We start from the raw sequence: 14,652 nt of genomic DNA on the forward strand, positions 1-14,652 counted from the left end.
GGCGCACATGGCGCATGTGTCGGGTCATCCTGGGATAGGCCGTACCATCGCCTGCCTAACGGAGAAGTACTGGTGGCCCACCTTGGCTAGGGACGTCCGGGTTTACGTCTCTTCTTGCTCCATCTGTGCTCAGTCAAAGACACCCAGACACCTCCCTTATGGAAAGCTCCTTCCCCTGCCGGTTCCACAACGACCCTGGTCTCACCTCTCGGTGGACTTTGTCACTGATCTTCCCCCCCTCCCAGGGGAACACCACCATTCTCGTCGTTTTGGACCGGTTTTCCAAAGCTTGTCGCCTCCTTCCTCTGCCTGGGCTTCCGTCGGCCATGCAAACCGCGGAGGCTCTTTTTACGCACGTCTTCCGGCACTACGGGATCCCGGAGGATATTGTGTCAGATCGTGGCCCTCAGTTCACCTCACGGGTATAGAAGGCGTTAAGGGAACGCCTGGGGGTCACGGTCAGTCTCACCTCCGGGTACCGGCCTCAAGCAAATGGGCAGGTGGAGAGGGTCAACCAGGAGGTGGGCAGGTTCCTGCGGTGTTACTGTCAGGATCAGCCAGGGGAGTGGGCGGATTTTCTACCTTGGGCGGAGTACTCGCAGAATTCCCTCCGCCACTCCTCCACTAACCTCACTCCTTTCCAGTGTGTGTTGGGGTATCAGCCGGCCCTGGCACCTTGGCATCCGAGCCAGACTGAGGCTCCTGCGGTGGACGAGTGGTTTCGGCGCGCTGAGGAGATCTGGAACGCCATGCGTCGGCACAAGGAACAAATCAAATGAAATTGTATTTGTCACATGCAGATGTTAATGCAAGTGTAACGAAATGCTTGTGCTTCTAGTTCCGACCATGCAGTAATATCTAACAAGTAATCTACCAATTCCACAACAACTACCTTGTACACACAAGTGTAAAGGTATGAATACGAATATGTACATAAAAATATATAAATGAGTGATGGCCGAACGGCATAGGCAAGATGTAATAGATGGTATGGAGTACAGTATATACATATGAGATGAGTATTGTAGGGTATGAAAACATATAAAGCAGCATTTTTTAAGGTGGCTAGTGATATATTACATCAGGATGGCAAGATGCAGTAGATGGTATAGAGTACAGTATATACATATGAGATGAATAATGTAGGTTATGTAAACATTATCTAATATAAATAATATAAAGTGGCAAGTGATAAATTGATTGCATCAATTTTCCCATTATTAAAGTGGCTTGAGTTGAGTCAGTATGTTGGCAGCAGCCACTCAATGTTAGTGATGGCTGTTTAACAGTCTGATGGCCTTGAGATAGAAGCTGTTTTTCAGTCTCTCGGTTCCAGCTTTGATGCACCTGTACTGACCTCGCCTTCTGGATGTTAGCGGGGTGAACAGGCAGTGGCTCGGGTGGTTGCTGTCCTTGATGACCTTTTTGGCCTCCCTGTGACATCGGGTGGTGTAGGTGTCCTGGAGGGCAGGTAGTTTGCACCCGGTGATGCGTTGTGCAGACCTCACTACCCTCTGGAGAGCCTTCCGGTTATGGGCGGAGCAGCTGCCGTACCAGGCGGTGATACAGCCCGACAGGATGCTCTCGATTGCGCATCTGTAAAAGTTTGTGAGTGTTTTTGGTGACAAGCCAAATTTCTTCAGCCTCCTGAGGTTGAAGAGGCGCTGCTGCGCCTTCTTCACCACGCTGTCTGTGTGGGTGGACCATTTCAGTTTGTCCGTGATGTGTACGCCGAGGAACTTAAAACTCTCCACCCTCTCCACTACTGTCCCGTCAATGTAGATAGGGGGCTGCTCCCTCAAGTCCACGATCATCTCTTTTGTTTTGTTCACATTGAGTGCGAGGTTATTTTCCTGACACCACACTCCGAGGGCCCTCACCACCTCCCTGTAGGCCGTCTTGTCGTTGTTGGTAATCAAGCCTACCACTGTAGTGTCGTCTGCAAACTTGATGATTGAGTTGGATGCGTGCATGGCCACGCAGTCGTGGGTGAACAGGGAGTATAGAAGAGGGCTAAAAACGCACCCTTGTGGGGACCCAGTGTTGAGGATCAGCGGGGTGGAGATGTTGTTACCTACCCTCACCACCTGGGGGCGGCCCGTCAGGAAGTCCAGGACCCAGTTGCACAGGGCGGGGTCGAGACCCAGGGAGTTTGGAGGGTACTATGGTGTTAAATGCTGAGCTGTAATCGATGAACAGCATTCTTACATAGGTATTCCTCTTGTCCAGATGGGTTAGGGCAGTGTGCAGTGTGATGGCGATTGCATAGTCTGTGGACCTATTGGGTCGGTAAGCAAATTGGAGTGGGTCTAGGGTGTCAGGTAGGGTGGAGGTGATATGGTCCTTGATTAGTCCCTCAAAGCACTTCATGGTGACGGAAGTGAGTGCTACAGGGCGGTAGTCATTTAGCTCAGTTACCTTACTTTTCTTGGGAACAGGAACAATGGTGGCCCTCATGAAACATGTGGGAACAGCAGACTGGGATAAGGATTGATTGAATATGTCTGTAAACACACCAGCCAGCTGGTCTGCGCATGCTCTGAGGATGCGGCCGGGGATGCCGTCTGGGCCTGCAGCCTTGCGAGGGTTAACACGTTTAAATGGTTTTACTCACGTTGGCTGCAGTGAAGGAGAGCCCGCAGGTTTTGGTAGCGGGCCGTGTTAGTGGCACTGTATTGTCCTCAAAGCGAGCAAAAAACTTGTTTAGTCTGTCTGGGAGCAAGGCATCGTGATCCGCGACGGGGCTGGTTTTTCTTTTGTAGTCCGTGATTGACTGTAGACCCTGCCACATACCTCTCGTGTCTGAGCCGTTGAATTGCGACTCCACTTTGTCTCTGTACTGAGGCTTAGCTTGTTTGATTGCCTTGCGGAGGGAGTAGCTACACTGTTTATATTCGGTCATGTTTCCGGTCACTTTGCCCTGATTAAAAGCAGTGGTTCGCGCGTTCAGTTTTGCGCGAATGCTGCCATCAATCCACGGTTTCTGGTTGGGGAATGTTTTAATAGACGCTGTTGGTACGACATCACCGATGCACTTATTAATGAACTCGAACACCGAGTCAGCGTATTCGTCAATGTTTTTGTTCGCAGCAATGCGGAACATATCCCAGTCCACGTGATCGAAGCAATCTTGAAGCGTGGAATCCGATTGGTCGGCCTTGCGTTGAACAGACCTGAGGGCGGGAGCTTCCTGTTTTAGTTTCTGTCTATAGGCTGGGAGCAACAAAATGGAGTCGTGGTCAGCTTTTCCAAAGGGAGGGCTTTATATGCGTCGCGGAAGTTAGAATAACAGTGGTCTAGGGTTTTGCCAGCCGTGGTAGCACAACCGATATGCTGATAGAATTTGGAGAGCCTTGTTTTCACATTAGCCTTGTTAAAATCCCCGGCTACAATAAATGCAGCCTCAGGATATGTGGTTTCCAGTTTACATAGAGTCCAATGAAGTTCTTTCAGGGTCGTCGATGTGTCTGCTTGGGGGGGATATACACGGCTGTGATTATAATCGAAGAGAATTCTCTTGGTAGATAATGCGGTCGGCATTTGATAGTGACAAATTCTAAGTCAGGTGAACAAAATGACTTGAGTCCCTGTATGTTGTTATGATCACACCACGTCTCGTTAATCATAAGGCATACACCCCCACCCTTCTTCTTACAGAGAGATGCTTGTTTCTGTCGGCGCGATGCGTGAAGAAACCAGGTGGCTGTACCGACTCAGATAGCGTGTCTCAAGTGAGCCATGTTTCCGTGAAACAAAGAACATTACAGTCTCGGATGTCTCTCTGGAATGCTACCCTTGCTCGGATTTCGTCTACCTTGTTGTCAAGAGACTGGACATTGGCGAGTAGTATGCTCGGGAGCGGTGCGCGATGTGCCCGTCTACGGAGCCTGACCAGAAGACCGCTCCGTCTGCCCCTTCTTCTACGACGCCGTTGTTTTGGCTCGCCGGCTGGGATCCGATCTATTGTCCTGGGTGGTGGGCCAAACAGAGGATCCGCTTCGGGAAAGTCGTATTTCTGGTCGTAATGTTGGTGAGTTGACGTTGCTCTTATATCAATAGTTCCTCCCGACTGTATGTAGTAAAACCTAAGATTACCTGGGGTAACAATGTAAGAAATAACACATAAAAAAGAAAAATACTGCATAGTTTCCTAGGAACGCGAAGCGAGGCGGCCATCTTTCACGGCACCGGAAGTAGAGGCCGACCGCCACCGCAGTGAGGCGCCTGTCTTCTCCATAAGCGACCGGGTCTGGCTCTCCACCCGGAACCTGCTCTTCCACCTACCCTGCCGGAAGCTGAGCCCGCGGTTTGTGGGGCCGTTTAAAGTCCTGATGAGGGTTAATGAGGTAAAGTACCATTTACAACTCCCTGTTAATTACCGCATTAACCCGACCTTTCATGTGTTGCTCCTCAGGCCAGTGGTGCCTGGTCCCCTCGCTGAGGCTGGACCCAGTGACGCCCCGCCTCCTCCTCTGGACATCGAGGGAGGTCCGGCGTACTCGGTCTGGGAGGTCCTGGATTCGAGGCGTCGGGGGGGAGGGGCGGCACCAGTACCTCATCGACAGGGAGGGGTGCTGGGTTCCTGCGGTGGACATCCTGGACACGTCGCTGACCAGGGATTTTCACCATCGGCACCGAGACCGACCCGCACCACGCCCCTGTGGTTGTCCCCGAGGCCGGTGTCGTCTCGCTGCGCGTCGGGGGGGGGTACTGTCATGGATCCCCCCGGTACTGATGCTCATTCTGTTCACCAGTTCTGGAGGTCTCCGTCACCGGCTTTCTAGGCTTCACTGAACAGGATTCATTATCATCAACACCCGACTGTCTTGTCTGATTACACACACCTGGTTCCCATTATCCCTGATTAGTATGTTATATATGTGCCCTCTGTTCCCTCGGTCTTTGTCGGTTATTGTTCCCATGTCCGTTGGTGGTGTGAGTACCTATGCGTTGGTGCAGCTGTTATGCTGCAAGCTTTATATATTGTGTATTACGGGTATCGTCCTGTGTCGTTCAGCGAGGTTTACCCTCGCTCTTTTCTTTGGGTACAGCCCAGTGTTTTTGTATACGTGTTTGTTTTGGGTGTATTGAAAACCCCTATTGTGTATTCCTGCACCGGTCTCCAAATCCTTTATACCGGCGTGACAGACAGTAAGATACACAAACTAATAGGGTAATAATTGAACACTTTTGGATTTACAGTGCCTTCGTAAAGTATTCAGACCCCTTGAATTTTTCCACATTTTGTAAGGTTATACAGCCTTATTCTAAAATGTATTAAATATGTTTAATTCTCAGCAATCTACACACAATACCCCATAATGACAAAGCGAAAACAGGTTTTTAGAAATGTTTGCAAAAAAAGAGACCTGAAAATAGTTGTGCAGCAACGCTCCCCATCCAACCTGACAGAGCTTGAGAGGATAGGGAGAAACTCCCACAATACAGGTGTGCCAAGCTTGTAGCATCCTAACCAAAGTAGACTCGAGGATGTAATAGCTGCCAAGGGTGCTTCAACAAAGTACTGAGTAAAGGGTCTGAATACTTATGTAAATATGATATTTTTAAAACCCTGTTTTTGCTTTGTCATTATGGGGTATTGTGTGTAGATTGATGAAGAAGAAAAACAATTTAATCCATTTTAGAATAAGGCTGTAACAACAAAATGTGGAAAAAGTCAAGGGGGCTGAATACTTTCCGAATGCAATGTATATTAAGAAGCAAAAGAATAAATCAGCATCATTGTCCCCAACACCTCATTGCATCTGACCATGCGGACAGAGTGAAAGCAGAGAGGAAGAGGTGAAGCGAGAGGATTTACTCTACCCAACATTTGTCCCCATGAGATAAGCCCTTTTTTGTATAGAAGTCTATGAGTGTCTAATTACGGTAGGCTTATTCGATCTAATAGAAGCTTTGTAATGTTTAGGTTGTTACAAATTTACTGATATAAGTGGATGCACGTGGCATTATATTGACAAGATAGTCAAGTGACCACTCTAACAACGGAAATACACGTCCTCAAAGATGGAAGGCAGGCGGGAGGAGGTGAGATCAGGTGGGACCTTTCTTGCAAATGAGAGGGCAAATATGCGTGTGAACAGCAGGCCATAGAGATGGATAGGACTCATCATTTTATCTGTTCATTATAGTATCTGTGACAGCGAGGGCAATGCCATTGAGGCTCTCTTTATTTTAAAGTAGTCAATGATCTTCTTCATTGGCTGATTGCTCCCAACTCATAGGGGATCCCTGACTACTTTAAAATGGGGGAAAGGCCCTCAAAGGCAATGTCCATGCTAAAACGTTTCCAAAATGGAACGTGCGTCCACTTATATCAGTGCATTCGTAACAACCTAACCATTACGAAACTTCTATTCGATCAAATAACCGGTCCGTGCATCAATACTGGTGTGTATATAGTAAAATACGGTATACCGCCTAGCCATCCCACTGATTTAATATTACATAAAAAATTATAACTTGGTTTAATATATTACTGCACTGAGCTGGCTCTTTCACTGCTGTCCCAAAAGCACACTTCATAGTTTGATCTTCTTCAATGGTTGCTGTTGGTCTATTTCTGACTTGTCCTCAATGGCAGTGAAGTGGATCCTCTGGTTAACTCTTTTCCCAATAGTCTCCACCTGGAAAAAAAATAACAATTACTTTGGAAACTACTGGACTGTCCATTACTCGACATTTCTCAAATATTAATTAGAGGAGCTGCTGCAAATGGATCTTTTGGCTTTTTGTCAGTGCAGCCTTCCAAAAGCAAAAACAACTCCTTTGTTTGTGCCTAGGGTGTTTTCATATTAAAGCCATTACCTCATCAGATTCCTAGATAGTGTTTACTGCGTTACTGTGGTTGTGGTCACTTGCCTGGAAGCCGATATGCTGGAGTTGGTCGTGCAAGCTGTCCAAGATCCTTCTACCGTCAAAGATGAAGGCAGGTTTCAGCATGGCTTTATAGATCTTCTCATAGTCCAGCTCCTGCAGTACAAATATGGACTCTATGGTTTACATTGAGAGCTACCTTTAATCCATGTACAGTCCAATGCAACTACGTATGTAATTATCATTGCCACCAAAATATCTGTGGTCAGTCATCTCCTTGCCATTTGATGTCAGTAATTGATGAGTGACAAGCTTAAAAAATTAAAATACACACCGTGAACATATCCCACTCTGTGCAGATGACAATTGCATGGGCGTTCTCACAAGCCTTGTACGGGTCGGTGACGATGGTGACTAGACGAGAAACTAGGACGAGAGAGTATAAACCAAGTTGACTTCATGCAGATAAATATAAATCAACTTTTTTCAATCGGTTATATAACAAACATTCATCCCATCTCATTAGAATGAGCAAAATAAGTCCCCAGTTATGTATGGCAACCAACATTGAAATATCAACATGTATTCAATAAACTTATACTGAACAAAAATATAAATGTAAAAATTCAAAGATTTTACTGAGTTACAGTTCATATAAGGAAATCAGTCAATTTAAATAAATTCATTAGACCCTAATCTATTGATTTCACATGACTGGGCTGGGGTGCAGCTATGGCTGGGAGGGCATAGGCCCACCCACTTGGCCCGGCCAATCAGAATGAGTTTCTCCCCACAAAAGGGCTTCATTACAGACGATCCCACAGGTGAATTAGCCGGATATGGATGTCCCGGGCTGGCGTGGTTACACGTGGTCTGCGGTTGTGAGGCCAGTTGGATGTACTGTCAAATTCTCTAAAATGACGTTGGAGGTGGCTTATGGTAGAGAAATTAACATTAAATTCTCTGGCAACAGCTCTGCTGGAAATTCTCGCAGTCATCATGCGAAATTGCACACTCCCTCAAAACTGCAGAGATCTGTGGCATTGTGTTGTGTGACAAAACTGCACATTTTAGAGTGGCCATTTATTGTCCCCAGCACAAGGTGCACCTGTGTAATGAGCATGCTGTTTAATCAGCTTCTTGATATGCCACACCTGTCAGGTGGATGGATTATCTTGGCAAAGGAAAAATGCCCACACCAGCATAGCCCCCCCCGAAACATTTTTTTTTTTTGGGGGGGGGTATCACAGATTGTTCTGTCAATTCTCAGGGGGACATAAGAACGTAATTGGGAAGAAGTATGTTTAACATGCTTTTTACATTTATATCAGAAACCATTTTTGAGAAAATCACAATGAAAGTGGCCATTTTAGGCCCTTTCTAGACCTATACTTGCCTCCTGTGAGACCCTATGATCCGTGAACTGTACATGGTAAAGCCAACATTTGTGTCATTATGCTCCTTATAGTGTGCAAAAAAAAAAAACATTCACAAATGTGTTCAACATAAAAAAATATTATTATTAATATCTCAAAAGTACCCTTCTTGATTTTGTTTATTTTTTAGACATTGTTTGGAAGTTGGAACAATATATTCTTCAAAACACATCACATTTCCAGAATTGGCACTCAGCTACTTTTAAAAGAAATTATACATTTTATAGGTAGGCTAGTGGTTAGAGCATTGGGCCAGTAACCAAAAGGTTGCTGGATCGAATCCCCGAGTTGACAAGGTAAAAATATGTCATTCTGCCCCTGAACAAGGCAGTTAACCCACTGTTCCTAGGCCATTGTTGTAAATAAGAATTTGTTCTTTACTGACTTGCCTAATTAAATTAAAGGTTAAATAAAAAATACATATACATTGATATTATAGGTCATTAACCAATCACAGCACTCATGTAGGATTGCACATTCAGCAAATCACCAAGAGAGTACAAAGCGAGAGAGTACAACCCCCCTTGGGTTGTGCCATGGCGGTGATCGTTGTGGGCTATACTCGGCCTTGTCTTAGGACGGTAAGTTGGTGGTTGGAGACATCCCTCTAGTGGTGTGGGGGCTGTGCTTTGGCAAAGTGGGTGGGGTTATATCCTGCCTGTTTGGCCCTGTCCGGGGGTATCATCGGATGGGGCCACAGTGTCTTCTGATCCCTCCTGTCTCAGCCTCCAGTATTTATGCTGCAGTAGTTTATGTGTCAGGGGGCTAGGGTCAGTCTGTTACATCTGGACTATTTCTCTTGTCTTATCCGGTGTCCTGTGTGATTTTAAATATGCTCTCTCTAATTCTCTCTTTCTGTCTTTCTCTCGGAGGACCTGAGCCCTAGGACCATGCCTCAGGACTACCTGGTATGATGACTCCTTGCTGTCCCCAGTCCACCTGGCCGTGCTGCTGCTCCAGTTTCAACTGTTCTGCCTGCGGCTATGGAACCCTGACCTGTTCACCGGACGTGCTTGTTGCACCCTCGACAACTACTATGATTATTATTATTTGACCATGCTGGTCATTTATGAACATTTTAACATCTTGACCATGTTCTGTTATAATATCCACCCTGCACAGCCAGAAGAGGACTGGCCACCCCTCATAGCCTGGTTCCTCTCTAGGTTTCTTCCTAGGTTTTTGGCCTTTCTAGGGAGTTTTTCCTAGGGAGTTTTTCCTAGCCACCGTGCTTCTTTCACATGCTTTGCTTGCTGTTTGGGGTTTTAGGCTGGGTTTCTGTACAGCACTTTGAGATATCAGCTGATGTACGAAGGGCTATATGAATACATTTGATTTGATTTGATGTTTGGGGCAAATCCAACACATCACTGAGTAGTACCACTCTTCATATTTTCAAGCATGGTTGAGGCTGCATCATGTTATGGGTATGCTTGTTATCGGCAAGGACGTTTTTTAGGATAAAAATGAATGGAATAAAGCTAAGCACAGTCAAAATCCAAGAGGAAAACCTGGTTCAGTCTGCTTTCTAACAAACACTGGGAGACTAATTCACCTTTCAGCAGGACAATAACCTAAAACACATGGCCAAATCTACACTTAGAGTTGCTTACCAAGACAACGTTAAAGGGCCTAGTTACAGTTTTTACTTAAATCGGCTTGAAAATCTATACATGACTTGAAAATCGCTGTCTAGCAATGATCAACAATCAACTTAACAGAGCTTGAATATTTTTTTTTAAAGAATAATGGGAAAATACTGTACAATCCAGTTTTACCCAGTCTTACCCAAAAAGACTCACAGCTGTAAACGCTGCCAACGATGCTTCTACAAAGTATTGACCCAGGGGTGTGAAGACTTATGTAAATTAGATATTTCTGTATTTCATTTTCAATACATTTGCAGAAATGTCTAAGAACATGTTTTCACTTTGTCATTATGGGGTAGTGCGTGTAGATGGGTGAGAAAAAAATACATATTTAATCCAATTTGAATTCAGGCTGTAACAACAAAATGTGGAACAGGTCAAGGGGTATGAATACTTTCTGAAGGCACTGTAGGTATAAAAAGGGCCTAAAATGGCCACTTTATCGTGATTTAAAAAAATATGGTTTGTGTTACAACTGTAAAAGGCATATCAAACATCCTTCATCCCAATTAAGTTTCTATGTGAGAATTGCCAGAACAATCTGAGATGCCCAAAAATATTTTTGGGGCCATGCTGTCATGGAATTACCCTAATGTTAGAATCTGCTTATTGATTTACTATACTATTAAATTTACACAAAGATCACAGAATACTGTGGCTACCTGTGGCGGGGTCATGTCTTTCTGAGGGTGTGGGCTGAGTCAGGTCGTGCATGATCTGCTGCGCTTTAACCTTGGGGTCATAGATGTGTAGACAGGCTCCCTCCTCCAGCAGGTAACGACTGATGTAGATACTAGAGGATTCCCTGAAAACAAAATACACACAAGGATAGCCTTGGAGGGGGAAGCAGAAAAAAATGTGCTCTGAGAACGTTGGATGTAAGCAGAGAAAGGTTTTAAATGCCCCTCCATACCTTGTATCGCCTGTGTTTTTCTTGAAAGCGAAACCTAGCAAGGCTATCTTCTTGTCCGTCACTGTGTTGAAGAGGCAGCTGATTATCCGCGAAGAGAATCGTTTTCGCTGGTAATCGTTTATCTCTATAACCTGGGAGAGACAACATTTAGATGTTCCACATTTTTGCCATTGTGATATTTTACTGACTGTAATACAGTGTTTGCGAGAGACAATTACAGGAATTTATTTTGAAATGAGAAGTTCTGTATTGCACTACTTTGAGTTGATGAAAAAAGAAGCACACCTGTTGCCAGTATCTTGCAACCTCGGGTAGGTTTAGCACCTCGCATAGGTACACAAGATTGAGGACATCCTTCTGGAAACAGCTGCCACCAAATCCTGTGAAACAAACACAGATTGTATCATGACTAAACTCACCCACTCAATTCCCAGTAGTTCATAACTGAAACCCAATCCCTCAGTCATCTAATCGTCTCATCCGACCATCAACTAATACTGGCCCACAAGTCAACCATTCCAGCTTTGCTTCCCTCTCACTCACCCACGCTGGCCTTCAGGAAGCAACTGCCTATTCTCTGGTCTGTCCCGATGGCATGTGCCACCTCCTCTACATCTGCGCCAGTTACCTCGCACAGGGCACTGATGGAGTTGATGCTACTGATACGTTGGGCCAGAAAGGCATTGGCTGCCTGTAAACACGGAAAAGGAAAAAACAAGGATAGAAGTGAGCAAATGAATAAAGGCAGGAAACATCACAGGAGGAGGTGTCTGAGATCGTAATGCTGCTAAGCTGAGATTGTACTGATATAACAGACGGACATAAAATGGTATTAATACCAGCTTGGAGAGCTCAGAGGACCAGGTGTTGGTGGTGATAATCTTGCTCTTGGGGACCCAGTGCTCATAGATGCTCCGCAGGGCCTCAATAGCATGTTGGCCCTCAGGGGTCTCATCCCCTCCAATCAATACCCTGTCTGGATTCTTCAGATCTGTGATGGCTGTTCCCTCAGCAAGAAACTCTGGGTTTGAGAGGACCTGCAGGAGAACAAGATCATACTTATAAGACCTGATGACATGGCAGACCGATGAATTTAGGCGTTTGATACACTGTCCCCTGCAATCACCTGAAAGTTGAAGCTACTCTTGGTGTTGGCGTTGAAGATGCGGCGGATGCTCTCAGCAGCACGTACAGGAACTGTGCTTTTCTCTACAACAATCTTACACCCGATGGACACATCAGCAATGCGCCGGGCACATGCTTCTATGTACTTTAGGTCCGCTGCTCGACCCTTACCAATCCCAAATGTCTTGGTAGGCGTATTGACCTGGCAAAGGAAGGGGGAGATGTTTAAGGTGGATTCAATCATAGATCTATCTCAGTCACTGTATCTTACCATTAAAGAAAGCCAAACTGAGTCCCATTCGTCTTAACAATGCTTTCAAGGAAATTGTGTGAAAGCCATTGACATTAAAAGAAGGGAAAGTGTTGAAAAAAAAATGTATTTACAGATATGAAAACCAGGTCTGCATTTTTTATGGCCTCATCAATGTCTGTGGAGAAGAAAAGGTTGACCCCGCGGCATGAGTCCACCACTTCCTGGAGTCCAGGCTAGAAAGAAAGGAGAGATGTTGTTAGAGCACAAGTGTCAAAAGTGTAAATCGGAGCTCAAAAGTCAAGTGGCCAAAATGAATGACTTATTGGAAAGACCCAACACAAGTTAGCCCAGTTCTGTGAGAAACTTGGGACATGAATGTGTAATCGTTTTACGTCATTTCCTGCAGTTGATGTTAGTTTCTTGTATTAATATCGTCTCACACTCACCTCAAAGATGGGAAGGCTATCAGAATTCCAGGCACGGATGCGATCCTCGTTCACGTCCACCACGGTAACCGTCACCTCGGGGCACATTTGGGCTATCACGCTGCAGGTGGGACCGCCCACGTAGCCAGCCCCAATACAACAGATCTTCCTCACCTCCACCATTCTCCCTCTCAAAAGAAAGAAAATACAAGCACTTAAGACAGGGGTCTCAAATACTCTTTTTTTGTGATAGAATAGCTATTTTTCCTACTTTTCCATTTAACAGGATCTAAGCAAATACACAGTTGGGCTAAGAATAAAACATTAAAAGAAAAAATGATTCTAACCAACACATCAACCGATGGTTTCAGTCAAGCCTTTGAGTTTGTCCTTTCCCAATAATGTCTGGTATCCTGCACATCATTGACAAAGACTCAAGGGCAAAAAAAAACGTTGGGTTTATGTGCTGTACTATTTGAAATACAATATTGAATTGGTCGAAACAAAAAATGTGTTCTAACAAAAAATGATTCCAATGCAAAATCTTAATATGCCATGGCAATAGCTACAAGATTTCCACTTGGATTCCCCAGTGGGTATCAATGGAATACAGTTAAAAGGAAAATTCTGTGGAGCAAATCAAACCACCTCTATTTGGCCAGTTTGCACCTCACTCCACCCATTCTGCCACGCTCTCTAGATCACAGAGAGGGCTCTATGTGCAGTGTGGTCAGATGGAACTTCCTGGGACACACACACACACACACACACACACACACACAAAACTGGCCCCTAGATACAAAAGCCACATTATTCCTAACTTTTACCCCAGAAAGGACAAAAAAACGATATTAATCATCCCTCCAATGTAAAGATACTTTACTTTGGTCTGGTTAGAATAGCTAGTTATTGTACTGTGATACATTTCTGTGATGTACTATTTACTACTTATAAAGGGCATATGTCTGCCAGTTGTACGTGTTAAGTGAGCCTAAGAGATCTGTACAGAAGGACCAAAAGAAACCATTGAAAATTATTCAGTGAATAAAACTACATTTCACAATCAGAAACCATTTTGTGGCCAGTAAGGAACGTTTCCAAGTGTGATGATGTTGGACTGTAACGTTAGGTTTTAATATAAAACTTGCCACACGTTTCCAATTGGAGCCACTACTTCGATGTTATATTACTAGCTAGCTACCTAGCGCTAGTGGTATCTCTTGCTAACTAGCTCCTGTACACCAGCCACCTAGAATTTATCCAGACCCGTCCTTTACATGAATGTAGCAACATCCAGTCGATGATCAATATGTGTTGCAAAACCAATTTAGCTAGCTAACGATAACTTATAGCACCCGCTAAGCACAAAACAGACGGGACACTTACCAGCAGTTGATGAGTGCGCAGCTGAACCGAATACAAATATTTCAGAGACTCTCAACCCCGTAAAACCGAAACGGTATTATTTTATCCCAGGGGGTTGGTTGCTGATCTGTGGTGATGATAGTCCGATGTGTAGAACCTTGCTCCAGTGGTGAGTTTGAAACGCTTAGTGCCACGGTGAAACTTATATCTAAATCTCAGACAGGGGGCAGGCTTTCACAATCCTTTGACATCACCTCCCCCCTGATGCTTACCAGAAAGGGGCTTATTCAAGAGGACACAACCATTCCGTCTATGGCACAAAGTTACAGAAATTCATATTAGACAACTTATTACAGGGTTATTACATGGGTGTGACATTGTGTGGCTGAAAAGTGTTATGGAACGCAGGGATGTTAGAATTTAGTCCTTTGAGATCCAACCAATTTATGTAGGTTAAGTAAGTACAGACTATCATCTATAGTACACGGGAGTGACAAACATTTCCAAATATACATTTACATTTTAGTCATTTAGCAGACGCTCTTATCCAGAGCGACTTACAAATGTAATGAACCCGCGTTCTTTCACATTATGTAAGATTTATAAACCTTGGGAACGAAACATGACACTGAGCAAAATAGAACAATAG

At 44.9% G+C, this 14,652-nt stretch overlaps 1 protein-coding gene across 1 annotated transcript; it reads right to left on the reverse strand.

Moving 5' to 3' along the window:
- Positions 1-6,442: 6,442 nt before the first annotated feature.
- LOC106603042 (UDP-glucose 6-dehydrogenase) lies at positions 6,443-14,211 on the reverse strand. The gene is made up of 12 exons (XM_014196170.2): positions 14,025-14,211; positions 12,660-12,826; positions 12,345-12,446; positions 11,962-12,162; positions 11,675-11,872; positions 11,379-11,526; positions 11,121-11,215; positions 10,836-10,966; positions 10,585-10,727; positions 7,172-7,263; positions 6,883-6,993; positions 6,443-6,647 (listed from the first exon to the last, which is right to left on the reverse strand). Exons 2-12 carry the CDS (start codon positions 12,819-12,821, stop codon positions 6,543-6,545), a joined length of 1,488 nt encoding a protein of 495 aa, XP_014051645.1. The 5' UTR covers positions 12,822-12,826; positions 14,025-14,211; the 3' UTR covers positions 6,443-6,542.
- Between the last annotated feature and the right edge of the window lie 441 nt (positions 14,212-14,652).

This window comes from Salmo salar, chromosome ssa04 (assembly GCF_905237065.1).
Source record: "Salmo salar chromosome ssa04, Ssal_v3.1, whole genome shotgun sequence".
Classification (NCBI taxonomy): domain Eukaryota; kingdom Metazoa; phylum Chordata; class Actinopteri; order Salmoniformes; family Salmonidae; genus Salmo; species Salmo salar.